This window comes from Phycodurus eques, chromosome 5, assembly GCF_024500275.1.
Source record: "Phycodurus eques isolate BA_2022a chromosome 5, UOR_Pequ_1.1, whole genome shotgun sequence".
Taxonomy (NCBI): Eukaryota; Metazoa; Chordata; class Actinopteri; order Syngnathiformes; family Syngnathidae; genus Phycodurus; species Phycodurus eques.
This window is the reverse complement of record NC_084529.1, coordinates 1014429-1042052: the sequence shown is the minus strand read 5'-3', so window position 1 is coordinate 1042052 and position 27624 is coordinate 1014429. Positions and strand designations below refer to the sequence as shown.

Sequence of the window (27624 nt, the reverse complement as noted above, 5' to 3'; positions counted from 1 at the left end):
AATGTGGAGGAGCAGCGGCTCTACTCTGAGCCCCTCCCTGATGACCGAGCTTCTCACCCTCTCTCTCAGCGACAGCCCGGACACCCTGCAGAGGAAACTCATTTCAGCCGCCTGTATCCGGGATCGTGGTCTTTCGGTCACAACCCACAGCTTGTGACCATGGGTGAGGTTCGGAACGTTGATCGACCGATAAAGTGAGAGTTTCACCTTTCGGCTCAGCTCCTTCTTCACCACAACGGACCGATACAAAGTCCGCACCACTGCAGACGCCGCACCGATCCGCCTGTCGATCTCCCGCTCCATTCTTCCCTCACTCGTGGACAAGACCCCAAGATACTTGAAGTCCTCCACTTGGGGCAGGATATCATCCCCAACCTGGAGAGGGCACTCCACCCTGTTCCGACTGAGGAACATGGTTTCAGATTTGGAGGTGCTGATTTTCATCCCAACTGCTTCACACTCGGCTGCAAACCGCTCCAGTGAGAGATCACGGCTTGATGAAGCCAACAGAACCAGATCATCTGCTTCTGTAATTGGGGATCGGATTGCCAAGGTCCCTGCCTTTGGCCACCGCCCAGCTCACACTGCACCTGACCCCTATGGCCCCTCCCACAGGTGGTGAGCACATAGGAAGGGGGACGCACGTTACCTTTTCGGGCTGTGCCCCATGGGTGCAGGCCCTCGCCTTCGAGCCCCACCTCCAGGCCTGGCTCCAGAGGGGGGCCTCGGTGACCCAGGTCCGGGCAAGGGAAAATGTTTTCCTGTATTACTAAACATCATAGGGGTCTTTGGAGCCATGCATTGTATGGTCCTTCACCTAGGACCAGTTTTCCATGGGTGACCCTGCCAGGGGCATAAAGCCCCAGACAACTTAGCTTCTAGGATCATTGGGACACACAAACCCCTTCACCGCGATAAGGTGACGGCTCAAAGATGGGACACATGAACTGGAAACAAATATTCCATTAGTAACGAAGAGAATGCTTGTTTTCAGCGGACATACACAATGAATGGGTTCCTAATGCTAAATGCAGCGCGAAAAGGCTTTTACGGACGGATAGACGTACGTACACACTGTGTGCGCATTATCGCCCGCAAAACCCCTGTGACTCACTCACCGAACCCCTGGGGTTCAATCGAACCCAGGTTAAGAGCCACAGTGTTAGTCGGACTCAGAGGTCTTGATTATTTCATCTCTCCTACGTACATACTGCAGAACACCGTTTAATCTCTATGAAAGTGTTTATATATTTTTTGTAACACCTAGTAACTCACCATCATAAAAGAAAATATATATTTAGAGATGCTAAATCAAGAAAACCCAAATCAGACCAAATTTTACAACAGAATCCTTATTTGAACTCAAATATGAATAATTTGAAAAAGTTGCAATCAAGACCATTTAGGGTCCATGAAGACTGACACCCAGGGAATTCACCAAATACAGCATTTTCACCCCTTTTATATGCTTATATCCTTTTTATATGCATTTTCACCCCTTTTATATTTTATATGAGCCGCTTCTCCTCACTAGGGTCGCGGGCGTGCTGGAGCCTATCCCAGCTGTCATCGCGCAGGAGGCGGGGTACACCCCGAACTGGTTGCCAGCCAATCGCAGGGCACATACAAACAAACAACCATTCACACTCACATTCACACCTGCGGGCAATTTAGAGTCTTCAATTAACGTGCATGTTTTTGGGATGTGGGAGGAAACCGGATTGCCCGGAGAAAACCCACGCAGGCACGGTGAGAACAACACAGGCGGGGCCGGGGATTGAAGCCCGGTCGTCAGAACTGTGAGGCTGACGCTCTAACCCGTCGCCCACCGTGCCGCTGTCAAGACTAGCTTTAGTAAATTGAATCTTGATTGTGTCATCAAGGGTTTGTACCTTCATGAAATGCATGTTTTACATTTCTTAAGGCATTTCAATTGCAGGCTTTGAAAATTATACATCATACATACGTCTCCTTGAATTGTTGGTATTGTTTTTTTGCAACACACATAATCCAAGGATTCTTAATTTTCCAGTCCTTTCGGAATGCAGAGCAGATCAGATGATTCATGCTTTACAGTCAATTCAGGTCAACTAAATTCCATTTATATACAGTTGCGACAGTTCACAATGACATTATCTCAAGGCACATCACATATTAAACAGATGTAGAGCCATGCTCCACACATGAGAAAGCACTATGGCAACAGAGGAAATGAAACCTGAAAAAGAACTGGTGCAGGGTCAATTTGCTGTTGAAATGGAGGGCCAAAGGGCACGAGTGCGAGAGATCGTGAGAGAGAGTGAGAATGTATGAGAGTGAGACATCATTTCGCTGATAAAATCTCAAATTTCCTTGAATTTTCTGAAAACAGGACACGTATACATGAAGTGCAACCTATAAAGTCTAATGTAGATATTTCAGTGATGCTGGTTGACCTTCGAACTCAAATACATAGAAAATAATGTAAAGTGAGAAAAATGTATGTTGTTGCCATCAAAAAAAGCTTTATTTACTGGACAAGCCGAGTTTGAGGAGAATAATGTGGCAGTAGTATAAATCGATTAAAAATAAGTAAAAATTGTGCATGTAAATGATATTTTGCTAATTGTGAATGGTAAATGGGATTTACCTATTGAGTGCAAAATTCAAATCTGAAATATTGTGACAACCACCCATAGAGCCATTATTATCAAGTTATCTTCCAAGGGTTATCTGAAAAACAAGACAATGTGTTGATTCATTTTCTGTTCAAACAAAGGTCTGCATAGTTTGCGTCTAAGTGGAAAAACAAGAGACTGCTCTTGTTGACGAGGGAATGCTGGTTAACCTCTTCCCCAGCTGGAGATGATAATAACATCATGTTCTTTCTTGTCAGATCTCACCAAGTGGAGGGAGGACAGGGGACTTGGGGAGTAAAAGCCGTGCGTGTGTGTGAGTGAGAGTGCGTGGTAAGGCGGGGAGCAGAGTTGTCAGCTTTACATTACATGCATAAATCAAATGCCATTTCTTTCATAAATTGGTACCAATTTAGTACAGTATGTAGAAGATAAAAGGAGGTCAAAAGTAACTCATCTACCAATATGTATGACAGGCCAATGGCCAGGTCTTCAAAATGTTAAATCCTTTTGACAACTTGCTGTTGGTCAAATCAAAAGGCAGTCGATGCCAATGATGTTGCCATGGGAACAGTTATAAATTATAACACGAAAAACCAAACCTTCCACTGTGGTCATTTAAATGTATGCGTGTGCGCCTGGTAGCGAGTAATCACCAGAATGGCAGCCCACTGCTCAGGGAAAGCCGTAAGCAAAGTTGTAAAACGCTAATACCCTGCTGCCTCGAGCCAACCGGAGGGCCCTGTGTGAGTGGGAGACGGAGGTAAGATGTGTGTGGTGCAATGCACATTTGTGCTCACGTTGCTGAAAAAACAAAAAAACAAAAGAAGAAGAATCCAACAGGGAAATATGACCACCGTTTTAAGACACTGACCTGTCTCTCCATAAACAATAAAATAACTACCCAGTGAATCCACAGAACCACACAAGCATGTTGGAAAAACATTTCATCTTCAGGTAATCCTTTCCCAACATATACAGAAATACAAGTAACACTTTCCTAGAACGCTCGCAAATGCAACCACTCCCACTTTCTCCCACTTAGAGATTGCGGTTTGGCAGCCAGATATCACATTACAAATCCCAAACCAGAGGGGTCTCCATGGCAACCCCTTCCAAAATACCCCTGCTACCCATGGAGCGAAGAAAGGGTCGTTTGCGCCCCTCACTCTTTTCTGCTTCTTGGTGTCTTTATGCTGCCAATGGAGTGGAACTCTCAACATAGACAGGGATACCTTCTCTGACGCACTACAGGATCACATAGGCCCCAAAAGACCCCTTTCTTCTCTAGCCGCCTCTGCCAATGCACCACTCCTCCTGTTTCCACCTACACTCCTAAGGGGCTCTCATTTTTGCCAAGCTTTAATGACACCACCCGAGTAAACAGTGTTGATGGCTCCTTCACAACTTGGGCATAGGGGATATCATGCCTTGTTACTTTAGTTAAAAGGTTGAATGAATTACATTTTCCATTAGTACCAGAAGTTTACCAATATGATATGATTACACCTTTTTACTGAAACATTTGAATTGAGTTGGCTGTCTTCTGTAGTATTATATCAAATTCAATGACAATACAATTCTCAAAAAGATGTGGCATAGCTCATGAAATGGCTTTCTAGGAAGCAGCGACTTCTGTCTTTTTTTCCAAATGATCATTTGTAGACAGCTTATTTCAAATTGCCTTTACAATCAAATCAAACTTTTACACCCAATCTGGAAGGCAGACATGCAAAGTTAACACATACACGCGCACGCACACACGGTATTCATGTCCGTCACAGTGATTTGATTATTACTGGCCACTTACAGTGCCATGAAAAAGTATTCTTTTCAAATGATTTCATTTATTTAGGGGAAAAAAACAATATTCAAGGTTATATTTGTATGATATTTACATTTGTTTGATGATCTTAAACATTACAGTGGGGAAACTATGCAAAAATCTAAGAATTTGAGAAGGGGGCCAATACTTTTTCACGGCACTATATGTGTTGGAGAACTAGCAGATCTTCGCACTATGAGCCACTTCACATTGCTCTAAATTGCTTGAGGACTGTATCATTTGCACTATGCCATTATATCAGCATCACCACAATAGTGGTACGCGTTCATTGCTCGATGACTCTCCATACTTGCTGTCTGTTGTTATCTTAGAGTGGCTCCAACTACCGGCGGCAAATTCCTTCTGTGTCTTGTAGCATACTTGACCAATAATGCTGATTCTGATTCTGAGTAGTTCAGTCAATGGGGACTTGGCTTAGAGATGGTTCAAATCCTTCTAGAGACAAAATTCACTGTCAATGTGCTTTCGAAAAATTACTTTTCAAATGACCTATGACTGCATAAACACGGATGCCTTACTGGAGAAGGAGACCCGCAGCGCGTGGAATATAGGACTTGAAAGAGAAATAATGCATGATCAAGGCAAAATTTATTATACTTATATGGCACTATCAGGAAGTGTTACTTATAATCCTGTTCACTGTTTTCCTATAAATGTTGCAGCTTTACGTTCAAGCTGTCAAGTTTTTTTCCTGCCTAAGTAATCTACATTCAGTCAAAAAAAAATGTAAAAAATAAACCTAAGCAAACAAGTACACTCAATGTTTACCGTGAGTTGTATTCAATATTAAACTCGGTCTTCCGTTGTCCCAATCATCTTTAATACACAGTACACACACACACACACACACACACACACAGTAATGCTCACAATTAGTGGTGCAACTAAAAAACTTCTTATCAGGATCTTTTAGTTGGAGGTCCTAAGTATTTTAACAAAAAAATAATAATAAAAAAAGTTTTTTTTCAACTTATATGTAAATTCTAAGAAAAAAAAACACAAAATGGCATGTGCAGCAATATTGGCACCCCTCAATATTTGGTTGCACAACCTTTGGCAGCGATGAGAGCCGCCAAACGTTTCTTGTATCTATAAGCTGTTTGCATTTCTCAGATGGTATTTTCTCCCACTCTTTCTTCACAATTTGTTCAAGCGCTTGAACATTTGCAGGGTTCTTTTCACCAATGGCAGATTTCAGCTCCCCCCCAAAGATTTTCAATTGGATTGCGATCAGGACTGATTGCTGGCCATTTTAAAACAGAGCTTTGGGTTTTTGTCTTGCTGGAGGACCCATGATCTTCATTTCAAACCAAATTTTATTACACTGGGCAAGAAATTTTGCTCTAAAATCTCTTGATAATTCTCTGATTTAATCATACCTGCGGTACAGTCAAGGCCTCCAGGATGAGATTTAGTAAAGCAGCCCCACAGCCTTATGGATCCTCCACCATGCTTGACTGTTGGCAGGGTGATCTTTTCCTTTAAGGCTTCATTGCATGGTCTGTAAACACAGTCTTTTGTGTGCATTGCCAATAAAGCGCTATTTTTGTTTCATCTGTCCATAAAATGTTATCCTTTGCTCTTTTGTATCAAACAAGTTCTCGAGACAAAAATGTTGTTTTACTTGATTCATATTCTTCAGAAGATATACCACATTTAGTACTTAAAACTTCATGGTTACCAATAATGGTGAGCACGACTGTACACAAACCTCAGTGATGTGTGTGACGCGAGTCCATCTGTGTTCAATTCAAATACAGGACATGATTTGGAAAGACTGACAAAGTATATCATAGTAAAAAACAATCCATGGGATTAAAGGGAGCGCAAGGAAGGACTCAGAGACAGCATTGTGGCAAGGCACAGAACTGGGCAAGGTTACAAATAATTTTCCGCTGTACTTACTCATGTTTCTAAGAGCACAGTGGCCTCTACAATTCTTAAATGGCGGAACTTTGGAACAACCAGGATTATTCCCAGAGGTGGCCGCCCAGCCAAAATGAGCAAAAGAGGTAGAAGAGCTTTTGTAAGAAGGGTGACCAAGACCGAGCCCCAGAATTTCTCTGAAAAGATGGGAATAGGTGCCAGAAGGACAAACATACAATCTTGGAAAGGTGAGTCGGTTTCCTCCAGAATTTTGCTTCGATTTGAGGCAAAAGAGTTATCTGTTTTTATTAGATCAAAGAACCTTATGTTTTAGAACATGTGGGCTTTGATGCGAATTACACCAAGGACAGGCAGTTGTGTCTAGCTACTCAGCGCATTTGACGTGGCGCGAGTGGGGCGGGCAGGCGAAAATTCGCCTCCTTCGCCATTCGGTCAAAGCTGGGAGAGGTGACCTACAAGCCACATTCACTTTGTGACAACGAATCAGCATTGAGAATGGACTGCGCCGCACACTGTGGGCACCCTGAGCTGTATGACACGTTATCAGTGCCGGGGACCAAGCAAGAAAGGAGCAGGCTTGGAAAGTTGTGAGGGAGGAAGCTGGCATACCTGGTAAGTGTATTTATTCATTTACTTGTTTACAGCTGTTGAACTGTGAGTCAAGCTAGCAACAGCATTAGCCAAAGCTTTAGCACAACCACCGACCACCTAATTACACGGACACACGCTCTTTCTATTTACAGATGAACTTTATTGGACAGATTAGAGGGAACAGGAGGGGGGTCATGAGAACAGGACGCTGCTGACTCTGCCCCACCTCAAAGACTGCCTTGCCTGTGAGTATGTTCAGAAAACATTTGGATTGAATCATATGGGGTACAAGTGTACCAACTGTAGAAGCAATTACGGTCTGTGTTTCGCCATGATTAGTGCTGTTTCCATACTTTTCCTTTTGGGTTATTTTTTTTTTTTAACCTCTGGGCTTTTTTTTTGTCTGGGCTTCAGTATTTTAAGACATATTCAGAACTGGTTTGGTTTTAACTACTTATCGATTATGGATTCCTGTCTACTGTGGTGCTGTTTTTTATTCTTAATGCATTCAGTTTATATTGTGGCTTTAACTCAGTGTAGGTGACCATAAGTGACATGAAAGGCGCCCAAAATAAAATGCATGATTGATATAATTCACAAATATAAGCTTTATAAACTGCTTTGCATCACAAAATGTTTCTATTTCGTACAGAAAAAAAGGAAATGGAAAAGGAGCGGAGCAGTTGAGGAGAAGACTTGAGCATTTTCTCCATTTCCTGAAGGACAGTACAAATGTTCCTCCACCCCAGCCCCCGCTGCGAGGACCCACTGTTCATGACAAGCATGATTCCTTCCTTCTGATTCCAGAAGGAATATGTCAAATTTTAACTTCATAAATTATTGTATGAACAAAGCACATTTACTCTAAATTTGGACCAATTGGATCAATAATGTCCAGGTGGCAAACTTATCCAGGAAGGATTCAGGCTTTTATACTTTTTGTTGTTGTTGTTTTGTTCGTGATGGATGGTTAGTTAAAACTTTTTTGAAGAATAAATCCACTTTATTTTATGAATTTGTCTTTTACATTTTGCAGACAAAAATAGTTATTACATACATAAACAACCTTATGACATGATGTCACGTCGGTGTCGGGTTTATTTCAATATTACAAACCCTTTTGTTTGATTACCTGCTAAATGCAGACCATAGATTTTACAGTGTAGCGATTTCAGAAGTGATGCTTTACTGCGTCACAATATAATACAATCAATTAAATACAATACATATCATGGATAAAATATAAAAGCAGACAATGTTCATTGTGATCTGCATATGAATTGGAATTCAAGCGAGGGACGCAGGGCGAAGTGAACTTTCGCGTTCGGTGTGAACGCAGCATAACACGACACAGAATCTCTGGAGCTCAATCAGAACGACATCTATCACCAAAGCCTTTCTCTCGGAATTTTGGCCAGGCAGCCAGCTCTAGGAAGAATCCTGGCTGTTCCAAGGTTTTGACATTTAATTGAAATCCATGTCATAGTTCAGGTTTCTCAAGCATTCTATAATTGTTACTTAATTAACATTTTATCATCATATGGACCTGAAAGTACATTTTGGAAGACAACAAGGAATTTGAGTGAGTTTAACATTCATATGCCACTATTTGGATGGCATAATGCATACCACATTTGGAGGAGAAATGGCACTGCACATCACCCTAAACACACCATACCAACTGTGAAGTTCGGAGGTGGGAGCATGATGGTGTGGGTCTGCTTTTCAGCAAATGGTACTGGTGTCATTCCTTCACATTATTGAAGGAAGGATGAATGGGCAACTGTACCGGGACATTCTTGACAAACATCTGCTGCCATCTACGAGGATGATGAAAATGAAACGAGGGTGGAGATTTTAGCAGGATAATGATCCAAAACAGACTGCCAAGGAAACTCTCAATTGGTTTCAAAGAGAAAAAAAAAATAAAGCTGCGAGAATGGCCCAGCCAATCACCTGACTTGAATCCAATCGAAGATCCATGGAAAGAACTGAAACTCAAGGTCGATTAAAGAAGCCCACGGAAGCTTCAAGATCATACATACTCCGTGCCTGCTTGGGTTTTCTCTGGGTACTCCGGTTTCCTCACGCATTCCAAAAACATGCATGGTAAGTGAAATGAAGAATCAATTGTCCATAGGTGTGAATGTGAGTGCGAATGATTCTTTATGTGTGCCCTGCGATTAGCAGGGGCGATCACTTCAGGGTGTACCCGACCTCTTGCCAGAAGTAAACTGATATAGGCCCCAGCCGACCGGTGACCCTAGTGAGGATAATCTGTTAAGAGAATGGATGGATGGATGTTTGACGGTGGTCGCAGTCCTTTTTGGATGCACACACAATTGCCATTTCCATCGTGCTTAACATAAATGAGTACAACCCTCTGAAAAGTAAGCTTTGTATCAATTTCTCCAAACACAAGAAATTAGACTGGCAAATGGTTGAATTCTTGTGAATTTTATTTTTGGGGTCCTATGAGCTATACTTATTTTTGCAACATGGCAATATGAAATTGGGGGAAAAAATCAAATCAACATGGCAATATTAAATCAATTTGTTAAAGAAAGATGCTTTGACAATGATGACCTGACTTGGGGGTTCAAGGGTTACGATGTCTGTGCGGGTGTTTAAGTGCTTAGGGCAATGACACAACATGTCCGTAAGCATAAACTGTGTTTGTGTGTAAAGCATAAAGTTTCTCCTTGGGATATCTTGAGGCTAGAGTCCAACTAGCAGACTGTGAGATCAGCGGCAGTCTGTGTAAGTTGGAAGCTGGAAAGGCAGCTAAGCAAACCACAACAGCAACTTTCTGCAAGAATACAATCTGGCTGGAGCATGTCAATGGGAAGATCATTATAAAGGCCTGCATGTTGTTTTCAAACTGTGTGTGTAGAGTGGTGCCTTGATTTACAAGATTAATTTGCTCTGTGGCCTTGCTTGTAACGCAAAACATTTGTCTGTATCTCAAGGCACCTTTTCCCATTTAAATGAAATAATCTGTTCCAGCATCCCAAAAAAAACCAACACCAGAAATCTTTGTAACATGCTATTTGATTAGAAAAATAGCACTCTACTTGATAACAACATATAGTAACAACATCATTGAATAGAGTGGAATAACATTATTTAATAGAATGTAAAGTATTACAAAGTGTGTACAACAACCCAAAGGGCATTGTGCTGCTCTTTCTGGTGTGGGCACCTTGTCCACAAGGGGGCGGTGTAATGCACAGACTTACTAAAAATAGGTTTTTGATTACGAAACATAGATAACCGTCACGACGCTGCAATACCATTCTTCCTTTTTCATATTTGCAGAGGATGCCTGTGAGTATTGTATGCATTGTCTGCATGTGTATCTATTGCTTGTGTTCAAATGTAAGGTGTTCGAAGATTCTTAATTACTTCGACATCGACGCTAGTTTGTTAGATCTTCGATGGCGTGTTACGATTAAGATAGTGGATTTTCCTAAGATGAAGCTAATGTGGAGTGGTTAAAGACAATGTGTAATTCTCAGTTTAGTTTGACAGTAAACTTCAACTGGAAGGGGAAATAATCTGCTTGAAGCAAGCACTTCGCCCTTTCTGCCAAACTCCTGCTTGCTGTGATGTTTGCTGCCACCATAGTTACAGCTCATAACTCATATTCTTTCTCACAACTCAAGAAACGCAAAAATAATACATGTAAATAAAATCGGGTGAGCGATGGCTCATGTCTCAAATAAACCCTAAATTGGGTCACTTTAAGCCGATGTACCGCTGTATACATAGACTGTACACACATTTAGAAAATAAAACTTTCGCCATATGCAATATTTGTAAGGGGGAAAAAATAACTCCAGACATTGGGCTGCACAAATCAAATATTAATCGTGATCGCCATTTTAGCTGCCAGGATTAAATGAGCCTGATCGTCGGCAATTTTTTTACATTTAATATGCAGGCACTGCTCATGTGAAAAGTGCTTCATTTCCAGCAGTGCCTGCAAACTAGGCAGCCAGGCACCAGAGGGCGAACGTATGGTTAAGGCTTCATTAAGGGCCGGCACCGCGCTCTGTGGCCAACTAAAGGCTTAAAATGGCATTGATGTCCGATGTATTTGAACTTGGCCCTCTCAGCTCGTTGGCGGAGAGACGGCGTGTCACGGTAAGACACTATTAACAATCGTTGTAGCGGCTGCCTTGACTTCAACTTTTCGGCTGGCCTGACTAAATACCTTTTGCCCCACTGTATCACTTACCTGTTTTCAAAGACTCTGAACAATCGGTACATATTTAAAGAGTTATTCTTCAGCTCTAGACAGTAAATCTCTAGGCTGTATTAGGTTTAGACAGTGAAAGAAACACTCACCAAACTGTATCCTGGTGCGGATGTCTCCCACTGGAACATTATAGATCTTCTCCAGGTAGTTTTTGACATCATACTTTGTCATCCTGCTCACATATGCCAGCCCAACAGAGGGGAGAAAACCCCATAGGTAGGTTCCAGAAGAGAGCGAGAAGAAAACAGAGGTTTTATAAGGCATTTTTAGCAGTGTTTAAGCATTTATGATGTTTCTGTATAGACATAATTAAGTCAGTGACATTTCCTTTAAATCTAGTACTGAAAAGGAGGTGCTACATCAAACATATTCTATAATTTTGATTTGATCCCTTTGCAGCATAAAAAGCCAGGAGAATAGAAACGAGTGTCGGTCTTTACCCAATTAGCTCTCTGCATGTATTGATCGAGTGCAGTGAAACCCTATACAGGAAGCAGGCCTGGCACCAGCCAATCTGCTGAACCATTCACACTCGAGTTAGCCCACTGGGCAGCATTTGAAACGTACTGCTTTGACCAGAGGAAGAAAGGCTTTTAACTGCTCATCAATTTAGCGAATCGGATTAGCCAGGTAGAGAGCACTTCCCAAATGCGTCTGACAAAGTGCTTTATAGTGACTCTGTGGTCTAACATAAGTACCTCGGATATGGCGTCTTCTATCACATCATACACTTCTTTGATTTAGTGGGATAATGTGTATGCCTGAATTTCACAAGGATACAACACAAGTTCTTCAACTGTTGGAAAATATTAGGTGAGGGAAAAATGTAAAATATGCTTTATAATGTGCACCCCCAAAATGGACACCCAAAATCAGGAAAAAATCAGAAAAAGTATAATGCACATAATCGACTTGCTACTATCTATATGCTCAAAACATGAAGTCCATATTTTATATTGTATTCTGCTTGTGATAAGTGTTTTCCTCTCCACAGACGCTCACTGTAGAAAAAGATTAACAGTCACAAAGCATCGGTAGAGATGGCCAAATTTATTTGGCCATCTCTACCTATGCCCACTTCAACCTCTGAAAATCAGAAGAAAAAAAAAAATCCCAAATATTTGTTGTACATGTTGATAGAATATGAAAGATTTTTTTGTGCTCTATCGACTTTTGATTAATTTTGGGGGTGGGGGGAATGCGTATTGTACATGGGAAATTGCGGTATGGCCTTTTCTATCTGCGGTGCTTGCACTATATGTCAGCATGAAGCAAGTGACTTCTACATTTAAATCTGACGTTTGGGGTAATTATGGGCAACCCTATAAGTCCAGAACACAGGAAATGGGCAAAAGACACTTGAACCACGATACGCAACACCAACACAACACATCAGAAGTTGCCGTCCTGAAGCTGTACACAGAGTTAAGACAGCAGTCTTGGAATCGTTGAGTTGGGCAGAAAGAGTGGGTCTTACATGTGGACTTCCAGAGCGACTGACCCCTAACATACATAAGCAACTACCGCTTCTCATTTCATTTCTAACGAGGGGGAATTAGTGTTCTGCAGACTAGCCCTGTGTGGAAGCCACAAAGGGAGGGAGCAATATAGCGAACTTGTTGACAGAGGCAATAAATGAATGAATGGGGTTTGACGGAGAAAGTACTGGAAATATTCCCAATGCCGCAAAACGTGCTACTTAATTAGGTATTACTTAAAAACCCTGCAAATAATAATAGTAACCCTTACCCTCAAAAGTAAAGAAATATTGTTGAATCATATATGCACTTCACCTTTTCAATACAGCTCTCATTATGTGTATACTTTTGTACTCCATATGCACAAAAAAAGTTATTGTGCACATTTTTATTACAAATTCCAAGAAGAAAAAAAGATTACGTTTATATGCACTTTATCTTTTTAGTGATTATACACAACTGTCACGCTTTTTACTTTTGTACTCCGTGTGCACAATTAAGTTATTTTGTTTTCAGATGTTTTATTGCTTAAAGATTGTGACATGACATGGGGTCGCATTTGGCAGGCTGTGACCTTTTTGGGTGGCAGCTGGCTCCTGCGCTGGGCCCTGATGGTGGCTGGGACCACCATGCTCTCCAGGGGCGTTGGGGCGCACTGAGTGGAGGGTGGGGGAGATTGGTCTGGTACCCTTGCCCCGCTCTTTGCAACTGGTCGGGGCGCTTCAGTTGGGCTGGGAGACCGCCCGGTGTACCGGGGAGTGGTTGGCGTCCCCCTGGCTGGGTCTCCCACGGGATGGGCTTAGTGGCTTGCCCCCCCACCACCCCACCCCCTCTTGCGGGTGGAGGGAGCAGGGCCCACCCTTCCTCAATGTGCCAGCTCAGCAACTCCGTACACCAGTTGACCAACAAGCATGTGATTCATTCACTAATAAGTTCCATTGACACACTATAGGCTTAAATTGCTTGAGCTGGGACCCCTAATGATAACACAGGTTGTATTACGATATCGACTCACAGGTTCTTACAGGTGTTTAGACACTAGAAAAGCATCCCACCACGCCACTCATCAGTCGCACTGCCTTGCTCATTTCCCACATTCTGTCCTGTCTTGTCCTCACCGTCCACAAATAAGACCACGATTTGACTTTGTAACATTATTTGTGGTCAAATATCTAACTATTATTCTGTTGTGGTTCGCACCCGTATTCCCCTTTGTCCGTTCTGTCCCAAGGTCTATCCCCTAAAACCCTTTTCTGTCCGGGCGCATTTTCAATAACCATCAGAATGATTAAAAAAATAATAGCACTAAGCAGAGGAAGTATTTCAACCTCCCCTGTTGCACCGCAAAACTGTTCCATCACAAAAGGCATACAGATCCACCATTCTGCATGACCATGCAGCTGAACAGGAGAGGTTTAATAACAAGAAGAAGAAGAAGAGGTTGTGACGTGACAACATACGGCATCAAAAATAAATATTTCAAAATTGTCAAAACTTACTCTTAATTATTTGTATATTTCTATTTCTTACTGAATCACTGACAGACCATTGAAATCAATAATCAATTGAATCAAACTGCATCCCAAACAATTGATATCAAATCGAATTGCAACCTAAAGAATCAAAATCTGATCAAATCCTTCTTAACAATGCCCAGCCCTACATTAATAACCTCCTTGGCAGAATTATGACAAAACATTTTTTTAAATAAATACATTTTAAAACCTCAATGCTTCATATGCACCCCCAACCACCATACTCAGTGAAACAAAGCATAATGAATGGTGGCACCGGATAGCAAGAGGAGGAAAGAGTGACTGCAGATGAGTGATTTGTTTTCCTAGAAAGCAGGGGACGGAATAGAGGAAAGTAGCTTGAGGGCTGCAAGGTCTCCTGTAGTTCATTAGCACGGGGAATACTAATACTGAGTAATAGCGGCATGTTCTAAATACTTTCTGCTTTTACTATTATTCCACTCATGGTTCCATGTAGGAGTTTATTTCTTATTACTTGTCAATATACAGACATGAGAGTATTAGACATGTACAGTGAACATGTTGCAGGATGCGTGTTGATCTCCATTTGTTCAGATTTGGGTTTGTCGCAATCATAAAACCAATACTTATTTTAAGCACATGGTTCAGGAATATTTTAACACTCGCGGTCATACAGCAGTTACAGTTGAGGGGGGCGGGTAGTAGTCAGCCAACAATTGCCAAACAGTTCTCCCACTTAAAAAGAGGAGAGAGGCCTGTAAATTTCATCATAGGCATACCTCACCTACGAGAGACAAAATGAGAAAAAGAAAAAAAAGAAAAATCCAGAAAATCACAGTCTGATTTTTAAAGATTTTATGAGCAAATTGTGGTGTAAAATTAGTATTTGGTCACCAACAAACAAGTAACATTTCTGGCTCTCACAGACCTGTAACCTCTTTAAGAGACTCCTCTGTCCTCCACTCACCTGTATTAATGGCACCTGTTTGAACTCGTTATCAGTATAAAAGACACCTGTCCCCAACCTCAAACAGTCACACTCCAAACTCCACTATGGCCAAGACCAAAGAGCCGTCTAAGGACACCAGAAACAAAATTGGACACCACCAGGCTGGGAAGACTGAATCTGAAAATCTGAAAATAATCAAAGAACCACACGGGGGGACCTAGTGAAAGACCTTCAGAGAGCTGGAACCAAAGTAACAAAGGCTACCATCAGTAAACACACTACGCCGCCAGGGACTCAAAATCCTGCAGTGCCAGACGTTTCCCTCTGCTTAAGACAGTGCATGTCCAGGCCCGTCTGAAGTTTGCTCGAGAGCATTTTGGATGATCCAGAAGACGATTGGGAATATGTCATATTAACCCAAAATAGAACTTTTTGGTAAAAACTCAACTTGTCTTTGGAGGAGAAATAATGCTGATTTGCATCCAAAGAACGCCATACCTACTGTGAAGCATGGGGGTGGAAACATCATGCTTTGGGGCTGTTTTTCTGCAAAGCGACCAGGACGACTGATCCGTGTTAAGGAAAGAATGAATGGGGCCATGTATCGTGAGATTTTGAGTGAAAACCTCCTTTTATCAGCAAGGGCATTGCAGATAAAACTGGGTCTTACAGCATGACACTGATCCCAAACACACCGCCCGGGCAACGAAGGAGTGGCTTTGTAAGAAGCATTTCAAGGTCCTGGAGTGGCTTAGCCAATCTCCAGAGCTCAACCCCCCATAGAAAATCTTTGGAGGGAATTGAAAGTCTGTGTTGCCCAGCGACAGCCCCAAAACATCACTTTTTTCATGATCATTTGGCTTTTATCTTGTCAAATCAAACGCGACCGGATACACTCATTACCATGGCGACGAATACAATAATGGATCGTGCCCTGTGTTTATAAGAACAAAATTGGGAAAACGTGTGTTGGTGGTCACCGGTGCCCGGGAGAGGACGTTCGTGTAAGGCTTGCTTGATGTATGTTCACGTACTCTTAATACGATACCGCTCGCACGCAGGTAACAAAAGATTATGTAGCCTAGCAAGCTATTGCTAGCACTAACAGTTGTAAGTGAACATGCAGGCATTCTGTTGAATCATGCTCTCAGGTTTTGGTGTGTGTGAAGTAATTTAATTACAATATTTATAGTAAGTTAGCACCCATTATTTCTGTCATGTTGTAATGTTGGTTTGACCTGACTGATTAAAATACATGATCTGACCAGAGCAGTGATTTCCAACCTTTATGGAGCCCAGGCACATATTTTACAATTGAAAAATCTCACGGCACACCAACAAACAAAAATGTCACAAAACGTGGACAGATTAATTACTGTATTTCCTGCCATCTAATAGAAGACCATTCATTTGTTCTGTCCGTCACTATCATAAATAGATGAAATAGAACAAAGATACATTACTTATTGTAAATATAATTTTTTTAGCAATTAAGTCCATCCATCCATCCATTTTCTACCGCTTATCCGGGTCGGGTCGCGGGGGCAGTAGCTTTAGCAGGGACGCCCAGACTTCCCTCTCCCCAGCCACTTCATCCAGCTCTTCCGGAGGGATCCCGAGGCGGTCCCAGGCCAGCCGAAGGACGTAGTCTCTCCAGCGTGTCCTGGGTCGTCCCCGGGGTCTCCTCCCGGTGGGACGTGCCCGGAACACCTCACCGGGGAGGCGTCCGGGAGGCATCCGAATCAGATGCCCCGGCCACCTCATCTGGCTCCTCTCAATGCGGAGGAGCAGCGGCTCTACTCTGAGATCCTCCCGGATGACCGAGCTTCTCACACTATCTCTAAGGGAGAGCCCGGACACCCTGCGGAGGAAACTCATTTCGGCCGCTCGTATCCGGGATCTCGTTCTTTCGGTCACGACCCACAGCTCGTGACCATAGGTGAGGGTAGGAACGAAGATCGACCGGTAAATCGAGAGCTTCGCCTTTCGGCTTAGCTCCTTCTTTACCACAACGGACCGATACAAAGTCCGCAACACTGCAGACGCCACACCGATCCGTCTGTCGATCTCCCGTTCCATTCTTCCCTCACTCGTGAACAAGACCCCAAGATACTTGAACTCCTCCACTCGGGGCAGGATCTCATCCCCGACCTGGAGAGGGCACGCCACCCTTTTCCGACTGAGGACCATGGTCTCAGATTTGGAGGTGCCGATTCTCATCCCAGCCGCTTCACACTCGGCTGCGAACTGCTCCAGTGAGAGTTGGAGCTCACGGAAGCCAACAGAACCACATCATCAGCAAAAAAGCAGAGATGGAATACTGAGGCCACCAAACCGGACCCCCTCTACGCCTTGGCTGCGCCTAGAAATTCTGTCCATAAAAGTTATGAACAGAATCGGCGACAAAGGGCAGCCTTGGCGGAGTCCAACCCTCACCGGGAACGAGTCCGACTTACTGCCGGATATGCGGACCAAACTCTGACTCCGGTCGTACAGGGACCGAACAGCCCGCAATTAAGTACACAGGTATATACAGTAAATGAACAAGTCATTTAAATAGACGCATTGCTCCATCTTGTGATCGGACTGGTGATCAGTTATCGTTTTTTGTTTTTTTTTTAAACTCGATCGGTCCCAAAAATTCTGATTGTGTAAAGCCTACTTGTTAATATCTAATCTTTCACTTGCTTGAGACAGGACTCACTTGGGAAGCGCTTTAAAATGTGTGTGTGTAGGAGGGCGGGGTGTATGGCGCATATGTTGCTTTTAAATCTCATGTCAAGTGGTGAAAATATACACAGCTCATTGATTAAATACAGACGGAAACTGGATAAACATGATGCCTCTGTTTTGGCCTATGTGACATTATTTGACAGTATTTGGGACATTATAGCAGATTGTTTTTGTTTGTCCCGCTATTCTGTCATGCATACAGATTAACCTGCATTCTTCTTACAGACAATCCCAGATGAAATTCATCCACCGCTGTGACCTTTCAAGCTTTTGGGTGTTTATAAAAGGTGGACGTACTCACATTGAGCCAACAAGATTAAGAGTATCAGTTCCAAGTAGTATAGAACGGTCTAATTACACCTGTGTTCTGAAAGCACAAGGTAGGTGAAAGGGAACATACTGCCCGAAAAGTCCAAAACAGGACAAAGGTCAGTTAACATAACCTGTTGTAGCTCTTGCTTGTACTGTCCACATGCGTGCACAACAAAATAAAAGTACAGTATATTTTACGTTGTTTTGTTTTTTTACTTCATAAACACGGCACAAGGGCCGGTCAGAGACTACGGATGAACCAGATGTGTCCCGTGAGCCGTACTTTGCCAAGAATCTGTCAGAGACAGAATATTTTCAATGAACAATAATGTGTGTGTGTGTGTGAACACTTACAGTGTACCTATACCATTAAACAAGAAAATTAAATTGCCAACGGCGGCCAGTAGCACAGTGATTCTTAACCAGGGTTCGATCAAACCCAAAGGGTTGAGTGAGTCAATCTCAGGGGTTCAGCGGAGGTCAATACACACACGTCTACGTGTGTGTGTGTGTTTGTCTGTGTGTGTTCATACTGTTCCCCACTTTTGTGATTGTGACAACTCTTCATAACAACAACAAAGTTCTGAGCCTTTTGGTGTCACCAAATTGGAGAAAGCCTTTGAGATATGAGATAGTCATACTGTTTGTGGAAACATAATGTGTCTGTGAGCGATCCTTTGAGGATAGTAGACATAAAAAAAATAAGAAAAACTTTATTGCAAAAATTAGTAGTAGTACTTGCCAAGGTAAAGCCAACCATTACTGAACTTACACTATATTGTCGAAAGTATTCTCTCACCTACCTTAACTCGGATGAATTTATGTGACATCCCATTCTTAATCCATAGGGTTTAAATTGACATCGGTCCACCCTCTACAGTTATAACATCTTAAACTCTTGTGGAAAGACTTTTCACAAGGTTTAGAAGTGTGTTAATGGGAATTTATGACCATTCTTCCAGGAGCATATTTGTGAGGTTACACACTGATGTTTGATGAGAATGTCTGGCTCTCAGTCTCCACTCTAATTCATCCCAAAGTGTTCTTTCGGGTTGAGGTCAGAATTGTGCAGGCGAGTCAAATTCATCCACATCAAAGTCTCTCATCCATTAACCTTGATGTTGGAACAGGAAGGGGCCATCTTCAAACTGTTCCCACAAAGTTGGAAATGTCTCAAATATTAGCGCCTGAGCTCCATTGAAACGAACGATGAATGCTTCAACACACCAACAGATTTTGGACAGTCAAACAGTTTGGGGATTACCCCTTGCTGTTCCAACATGTCTGTGCACAGGTGCAAAAGGCAAGGTTATAAAGTCATCAGACATGCAAACACCAAAGACATGAAAAAGGTGACCAAAGAATAAAATAAAAATACATTATGGGGGGTCTGGGGGGATTCCCCGGGCCCCCGCAGAGAATTATTTTTATTTTAACATAAATTAAGCAATCTGGAAGACTCTGAAGAGTACAATAACGCAAAATCAACAAATTTTCTTCACGCATAAAAGCATTTATTTACGCCGCTCAAGTACATGTTGATGTACAAATTTCAGATTTAAATTAAATCTTTGCCTTTTTGTTTTGGCCTCCAACTTGAACCAGGCCCAGCTCCTCCTGCACCTGATGCCTGCTTCAAGCTGTGCCACATGAATAGCATCCTCCTCTTGAGCAAAGCAAATTTATTTATATAGCGCATTTCATACACAAGGTAACTCAATGTGCTTTACATGATTAAAAGCATTTAAAAACAAAGAAAAAACACTTACAAACATTTAAAACAAAGAGGGGAAATTTCTTTAAAAAATAAAATAAAATAAATACAATTAAAACAGCATACAGTGCAAAAAATGTCATTTAAAAAGTTGAAATGCTCTAAAAAGCATTCGAAAAAAAGAAGAGTTTTTAACCTGGACTTAGAAACACGCACACTTGGGGCTGACCTCACTTCTGTTGGCAACTTATTCCATTTGTGTGCAGCATAATAGCTAAAGATGCTGCTTCACCATGTTTGCTTTGGACTCTGTGCTCCACTATTTGACCTGAGTCTGTCGATCTCAGAGCCCTACTGGGTTTATATCCCATTAGCATTTCATTCATGTATTCAGGACTTAAACCGTTTCGTGATTTATAGACCAGTAGCAGAACTTTCAAATATATGTATGCTCTTTTTAGGGAGTCCAGTCAGAAGACCATTACAGTAGTCAAGTCTACTTGAGATAAAAGCATGGATGAGCTTCTCCTGGTCTGCTTGACACATGCAAGTCTTCACTCTGGATATGTTCTCCAGATGGTGAAACGCAGTTTTAGTAATTGATTTGATATGACTGTTGAAAGTCAGGTCGGAATCTATCAGAACACCGAGGTTTCGGACTTGGTCTTTGTTTTTTAAAGCGTGACTCCAGGTATTTACTAATAGCAATTCTCTTTTCTTTATTGCCAAAAACAATTATCTCAGTTTTGCTGTGGTTTAATGGAAGAAAATTTTGGCTCATCCAGATATTTGTTTTAGACAGTGACACAAAACCTCAATTGAACTGTAGTCATCTGAAGACACTGCTAGATATAACTGTGTGTCATCTGCATAGCTATGATAGTCAAAATTAAAGTTCTGAAGAATTTGACCCAAGGGTAGCATATACAGGCTGAACAGGAGGGATCCAAGAACTGACCCTTGAGGGACCCCATAGATCATTGCCATTCGATGAGACTGAACACTTCCAATGCTGACAAAATAACTCCTTTCCTCCAGGTAGGACCTGAACCATTTAAGGACTCTTCCATTTAGTCCTACCCACGTTTCCAAGTATATTATGATCTACCGTATCAAAAGCCGCACTGAGGTCCAACAGGACCAGAATTGACACCTTTCCCGAGTCAGTATTCAACCTTATATCATTTAGCACTCATTCTGTACTGTGATGAGTTCTGAAACCTGACTGAAATTTGTCAAAAAGTCCATTTAAGTTCAAGAAATTGCTGAGTTGATTCAAAATAACTTGCTCAACAATCTTGGCTGTGAAAGGGAGATTTGAGATGGGTCTATACCTTGCTAACATGGAAGCGTCCAGCGCTCTATTTTTTTTTAGCAGAGGCTTAATGGCAGCTACTTTAAGAGCTTTAGGAAACTCGCCAGACTGAAGTGAGCAATTGATTATTTACTGCAAATCAGCGAGCACAAACTTCGCAATATGTTTGGAAAAGTCAGATGGTATTGAGTCAAGACAGCTTGTTGATGGTTTCAGCTGCTGTACACTTTTCTCTATACAGTTTTTTGGTCAATTATATCAAATTCTGACATGGTAATAGAGTTCTTCCTGGGCGGCTTCAGATGTAATATCATTTTATCATTTGGCAGATTTGTGCTAATATTTAACCTGATGGATTGTATTGTTTCACTAAAATAACAAGCAAATGCATTCCATTGATCTGCTGTTAGGAGTTCTGGAGCTATCTGATTCGAGGGGGTTGTGAGCTGGTCAACCACAGCAAACACAATGCGAGTATTGTTGAAGTTCTTACTGATGATTTCAGAAACTGATGATTTCAGAAAAGTGTTGCTGTCTAGCCCTGACCAACTCTTGGTTAAAATTACAAAGACTTTGTCTGTAGAGGTCATAGTCAATTTGGAGTTTAGTTTTTCTCCACTTACGTTTTGCTTTCCTACACTTTGATTTAGGTCTTTACCATCATTGTGGTACTCCACGGTGTTCTAGGTCGCCTCAAGATTGTCTTAGTTTTAATAGGGGCAACTCTTATTCTGGAAAATCATTGTCTGTTTCACTTAATTTTTCACTATAACCAAATTCAAAGGCTAATCCTAAATTCATCCTCCAGGAAAATATTAAGTACAATATTTTTCCGTTTTCATTGTCCATTTCTGAATTTGAAGTTAGTTCATTCTCTGTTCTGACATATTCCCTAACATCGCTCCGTCGCTTAATACATGTAACATTCACATCCGTAAACTAATTAGATAATTGTCGGCACATTTCCTAATTAATACAAGATGTACTTACGGATCAGCTCTTGTCGCCGATGTTACGTGTGCTTCGTGGTTCCGCTGGCACCTCAACGCGAAAAATACAAAACACCAGTGCAACAAATACGACACCGGCTGATCTGATGAGCAAAAATCGTGCTTAAACGTAAGAGTAGCAATAGAGGATATCTGCTCCAAAGGTGGGTAGAGTAGCCAAACATTGCACTCAAGTAAGAGTACCGTTACTTTACAATAATGTGAGTCAAGTAAAAGTAAAAAGTAGTCCTCCAAAAAAATACTTGCGTAAGAGTAAAAAGTACACAATGAAATAATTACCGCCAGAGCACTGGCGGTAATTATTAACTGGCCTGCAGAGAGTCCTGCCCTCAACCTGACAGAACACCTTTGGGTAGATTTCGTGTGGTCAGTGAGCTCATCCAAGATCAGTGCCTGACCTCACAAATATGCTCCCGGAAGAATGGCGAAAAAAATCCCATAAACTCACTCCTAGACCTTGTTGTAAACCTTCCCACAAGAGTTAAAGCTGTTATAGCTGCAAAGAGTAGACCAACATCAGATTAAACCATATGGATTTAGAATGGGATATCACTGAAAATCATGCGCGACTCAAGGCAGGTGAGCAATACAGTGCATCTCTGTAAGGGAACAGCCAAAGTTACTGATTTGACTAAGCATGGTTCATTTTGGGCATTTTGATATGTGTACTTATGTTTTGAATTTGAAGAAAGAAAAAAAAAAAATTTTTCCAATGACAAAGGGTTTGGTGAATACACATGAAACTCACAGGGTTCCGAACCTCCAACAAGGTTAAGAACAACTGCAGTAGTATAAGGCTGAGGGTTTTTTAACCTCATTTAAACCGATGTGAGGAAAGATTTAGCCCCGGACATGGATAATCGAATATTTTCATTACCATTTATTATTGCTTACTTCTTAGTGTTACTGGACAATGTCGACACCTGTGTAGTTGTCTGCCTGGATTTTCAGGTCATGCGGGTCGTGTATATGATGTGTGTCACTTGTAAAAATGTGCGTCACTGCAAAAATCAGATATAGGCACTAAATGTGTGTTTGTTTGTTTGTTTTTTAATCTGAAACGCTTGGTCAGCAATTCTAGTGTAGAGAGATCAAAGTGTACAAAACGCCTAATTTACAAAAGTATTTATACAGTGGGTCGGCATGGTGTACGAATGGCTAGCACATTCACCTCACAGCTCTGAGGTTGGGCCTTCGAATCTAGGCTCCGGCCTTCCTGTGTAGAGTTTGCATGTTCTGCCTGTGTTTGTGTGGGTTGCAAAGATTTAATTTTGCTACCAACTCTAAACACACCTGCATGCATACATCATTATATACAATACATACATGTACCAAAAATGCACACACACTGTAATATTAAAGTTAATCACATCACAGTGGTTTAGAGTTAAGAATGAAACAGGAGAGTTCCTTCCTGCACAGATGAAAGGCCAAATAAAGCCGCCACTCATTGTTAGTATGCCCTGTTGTCAGGTTTGGGTGGAGACAAGCCCACTCACTACCACAACAATCGCCTCTACCAGACAGACAATACGTCCACAGAAATTGCTCAACATTAAGTATCAGCATGATAATCGCAAAGTTTGTCTAGAGAGACAACCAATGACGAACCTGAGACTTGTCGAGAGGAAAGACAGCTGAGAAATTGTGAATATAAGAGCAGCGTGTGAAGGATTAGAGTTATTGTTTGCGGTTTGCTCTGACAAAAGAACAGAAATAGATCAAAGAGTGGACACTAGAAGTCACACTACAGACATGGTCTTTATCTTGGCAGGTTTAAAGCAAGCCAAGCTGCCCAAGATGCACTCCTAATATATGTCAAAGGGCTTTAAAATGTTTGCCATCAAGTACAACATGAACACAAAGACCAGTATACCGGTGGCAACAAATACAGGAATACTTCCTCATAAACGAAAGGACATGAGTTGAGTTGGCAGTTCTTTAACATGTCTCAAAATCAGCATTACATTTTAATTTCAACCTTAAGGTCCACGTCTATTGCTGCCTTGTCTATGCAGTAAAACTACACAGAAAAAAGCGGTGGTTATATTTATGTGTTTACGAAATAGCTTTTGTGTATGAAATGTTACACACGCAACAAAGAGAGGACCCACCAACCAGTCTGAATAGAAGGGCTGGTTGATATGGCCTTAAAATAAACGAAGCCTTTTTTGTTTTCAAAAAATACTATTTCCAATTTTATTCGATTTTTCTCAAGTAAGCTTTCACTCGTTTAAGTTTGAAGTGCCATTAATGCGTTTACAAATCAGACGTTGACACAGACCAGAAAGTGGAGGAACCATATTTTGCTTCTAAAATATTATTATCTTAATTCATCAGGGAATTGTATTATTAGTTTATTTGCAAATAGTTCGTGTTGCTTCATTTCTCAAAATGTTGACTTCTCAACTGCATTAATAAAGGGTAGTATTTCTTCTGGAATGCAGCGAATGACACTTTTTGTGGGCGTGCACCATTTTGCCGTGTCACGTTTGTATTTGTCGGCCAACACGCCTCATTATAATGGCAGTGAATGTGTTTACTGTCGGGACCAAAACAAATTCAGCAAACTAGCTCATCCGTATTGAAAAGATCTGAAAAGGCGTGACGGCATGCAGAAATACAAGTCAGCATGAAGTAGTCATTACATTTGTTAATCAACCTGCTCAGATAACCATTATGACATGCATACAGGTTAACTATGGTGAAAAGGGTTTTCCACTTCAGTCATGCATTTGTGAAGTTGAAGACACAAACAGAGTGATCACCATGGTAACAGCAGCATCGTTTGATCACACAGGTACAGTACTATGCAGCTGCCAGACAATGGTAGCTGCTGTGAGGAAGGCTCAGTTTTCTCAAGTCAGATTACAGTGAGAAACCACAGCATGGTCTGGTTTCATAGTTATTAGTCACCATAGTTGCATAAAAAGTGATTGAGAAGTAGATTGAACATACTGTTCGGCGTTGTATTTCTGTGTTGTGTGTGTGTGTCTTTTCCCATGCCGGGTGAGGGTAATAAGTTGAACGGTTAGGGGGAGGAAACCTAGAAATTTGATGATGTTCCTTCAAGAGCAAATGGGAAATGCTAACAGCACAAAGCTTTAAGAACAATCCAAAGACAAAGCAATGCATCTCTTCGGTAGGACAATCCTGGCACAAAATGTACCCAAGAGAAACATGTTTAAGATTATTTGCAAATGAATTTAAATTTAAAAAAAGATAACTGAACACACTAAGGACAAAAATAGGAGAAAAAAGCTCAAATTAAGAGAAAATGAATAAAACTGCAAATAATCATGAACATTAGGGGAAGAGCAAACCGGAAAAGGATTCCTCTGCAAAAGTGGCAAGACTATAGTCTACATATTAACAGAAATAATTTTGTAAAGTGAAAGTGTACGCATTAAAATAAATATGAAGGCATTCAGCCAAGTTTCAGGGGACTTATGAAACAACTAATCGAAACTATTCACACTGAAAGTGTGGAAGTGAAAAATACCTGTAACAGTTGTGAGGTTCTGTCAACTCAAAGCGCAACTTTGTGGCCCCACCCACAAAGAAGCGTGACGTTATCAACTTTAAAGTGGAGGCAAACTCCATATCGTAAAATTATAAAAAAGGGCATAAAACATTTACGGGTACCGTAATGCCTTGTGTATTTTGCAGATTTTTTCCCCCCAAAAAATCTTCAAAACGCAATACTGTGCATTATACATAGGTATGGTTAAAGATAGATAATTACGTCACAGAGAAATGAGATACAGTAGATATGTTTGAGAAAAGCCAATGAGTTCTAAATCTTATGATTTATAAATTTACATCACATTTAGGTTGACAAAAACTATAATTCATCAACTCCTGTATTGTGCAAGTATTGAGACTGTGATGCACCCTAGTAAATAGTTCTGACACTGCATTATCGTTATTAATACTAAGGTTCATCAGTTCTTTAGAATGTATGTATTACTGTGGCGCACCCTAGTGCTTAGTTTTAACACTGCAGCTTTACAGCGATATTTTCCATCTCCCACGTGACCATTGGCACCTTGGCCGGCTTGCACAACGTTGTGAAAGCTAGAGAGGATAATGTGCCCAGATAACCCGTTTACTCCTGGTGCAAGATGAATATTTTTTTATTTAGTTTTTTTAAACACAACAAGACAACAAAAGCACAAACTTGATTATTCACATTATTACAACTATTTATGGGATTAGGGAATTTACTGACTGAAAAGAGCATTTTAACAACTATACAATGGCGCTAGGCCCGCTAGGAAATCCTCTAACAGCAAGCCGCCATGAGGACGTCAGCAATTACATCCTCATAAAACCACGGCGGCTCAAGATTTTCCAAACGTGCCTAGCGCCATTGTATAGCCATTGTATTCAGACCCCCTTAAAATTTTCACTCGTTGTATTGCAGCCATTTGCGAAAATCAGTTCATTTATTTGCAGTATTAGTATTATTTTAATTTTCAGTAAGTTCATTTATTTTCCTCAATGTACACAAAGCACCCCATATTGACAGAAAAAAAACGGAATTGTTGAAATTTTTGTAGATGTATTAAAAAAGAAAAACTGAACTATCACACAGCCATAAGTATTCAGACCCTTTGGTCAGTATTTAGTAGACGCACCCTTTTGAGCTAATACCCCCATGAGTCTTTTTGGAAATGAAGCAACAAGTTTTTCACACCTGGATTTGGTGGATCCTCTGCCATTCCTCCTTGCAGATCCTCTCCAGTTCTGTCAGGTTGGCTGGTGAACGTTGGTGGACAGCCATTTTCAGGTCTCTCCAGAGATGCTCAATTGGGTTTAAGTCAGGGCTCTGGCTGGTCCATTCAAGAACAGTCACAGAGTTGTTCTGAAGCCACTCCTTGGTTATTTTAGCTGTGTGCTTCGGGTCATTGTCTTGTTGGAAGGCGAACCTTCGGCCCGGTCTGAGGTCCTGAGTACTTTGGAGAAGGTTTTCGTCCAGGATATCCCTGTACTTGGCAGCATTCATCATTCCTTCAATTGCAACCAGTCGTCCTGTCCCTGCAGCTGAACAACACCCCCACAGCATGATGCTGCCACCGCCATGCTTCACTGTTGGGACTGTGTTGGACAGGTGATGAGCAGAGGCTGTTTTTTTTCCACACATACTGCTTAGAATTAAGGCCAAAAAGTTATACCTTGGTCTCATCAGACCAGAGAATCTTATTTTTCATCATCTTGGAGTCCTTCAGTTGTTTTTTCTTTAGCAAACTCCATGCGGGCTTTCATGTGTCTTGCACTGAGGAGAGGCTTCCGTCGGGTCACTCTGCCACGAAGCCCCGACTGGTGGAGAGCTGCAGTGACGGTTGACTTTCTAGAACTTTCTCCCATCTCTCGACTGCATCTCTGGAGCTCAGCCACAGTGATCTTTGGGTTCT

At 41.6% G+C, this 27624-nt stretch overlaps 1 protein-coding gene and 1 long non-coding RNA gene across 2 annotated transcripts in view; one reads left to right on the top strand and one right to left on the bottom strand.

Moving 5' to 3' along the window:
- The window catches only part of mrpl23 (mitochondrial ribosomal protein L23), a 63836-nt gene that overhangs the window by 26742 nt on the left and 9470 nt on the right, over nt 1-27624 (bottom strand). Inside the window, exon 3 of the mRNA XM_061677478.1 lies at nt 11290-11372. Within this exon, the coding sequence (XP_061533462.1) occupies nt 11290-11372 (83 nt within the window). The remainder of the gene's footprint in view (nt 1-11289; nt 11373-27624) is intronic.
- On the top strand, nt 6738-7929 carry LOC133403116 (uncharacterized). Its single transcript, XR_009768611.1, has 3 exons — nt 6738-6960; nt 7092-7184; nt 7592-7929. It is a non-coding gene; the product is annotated as an uncharacterized LOC133403116 (long non-coding RNA).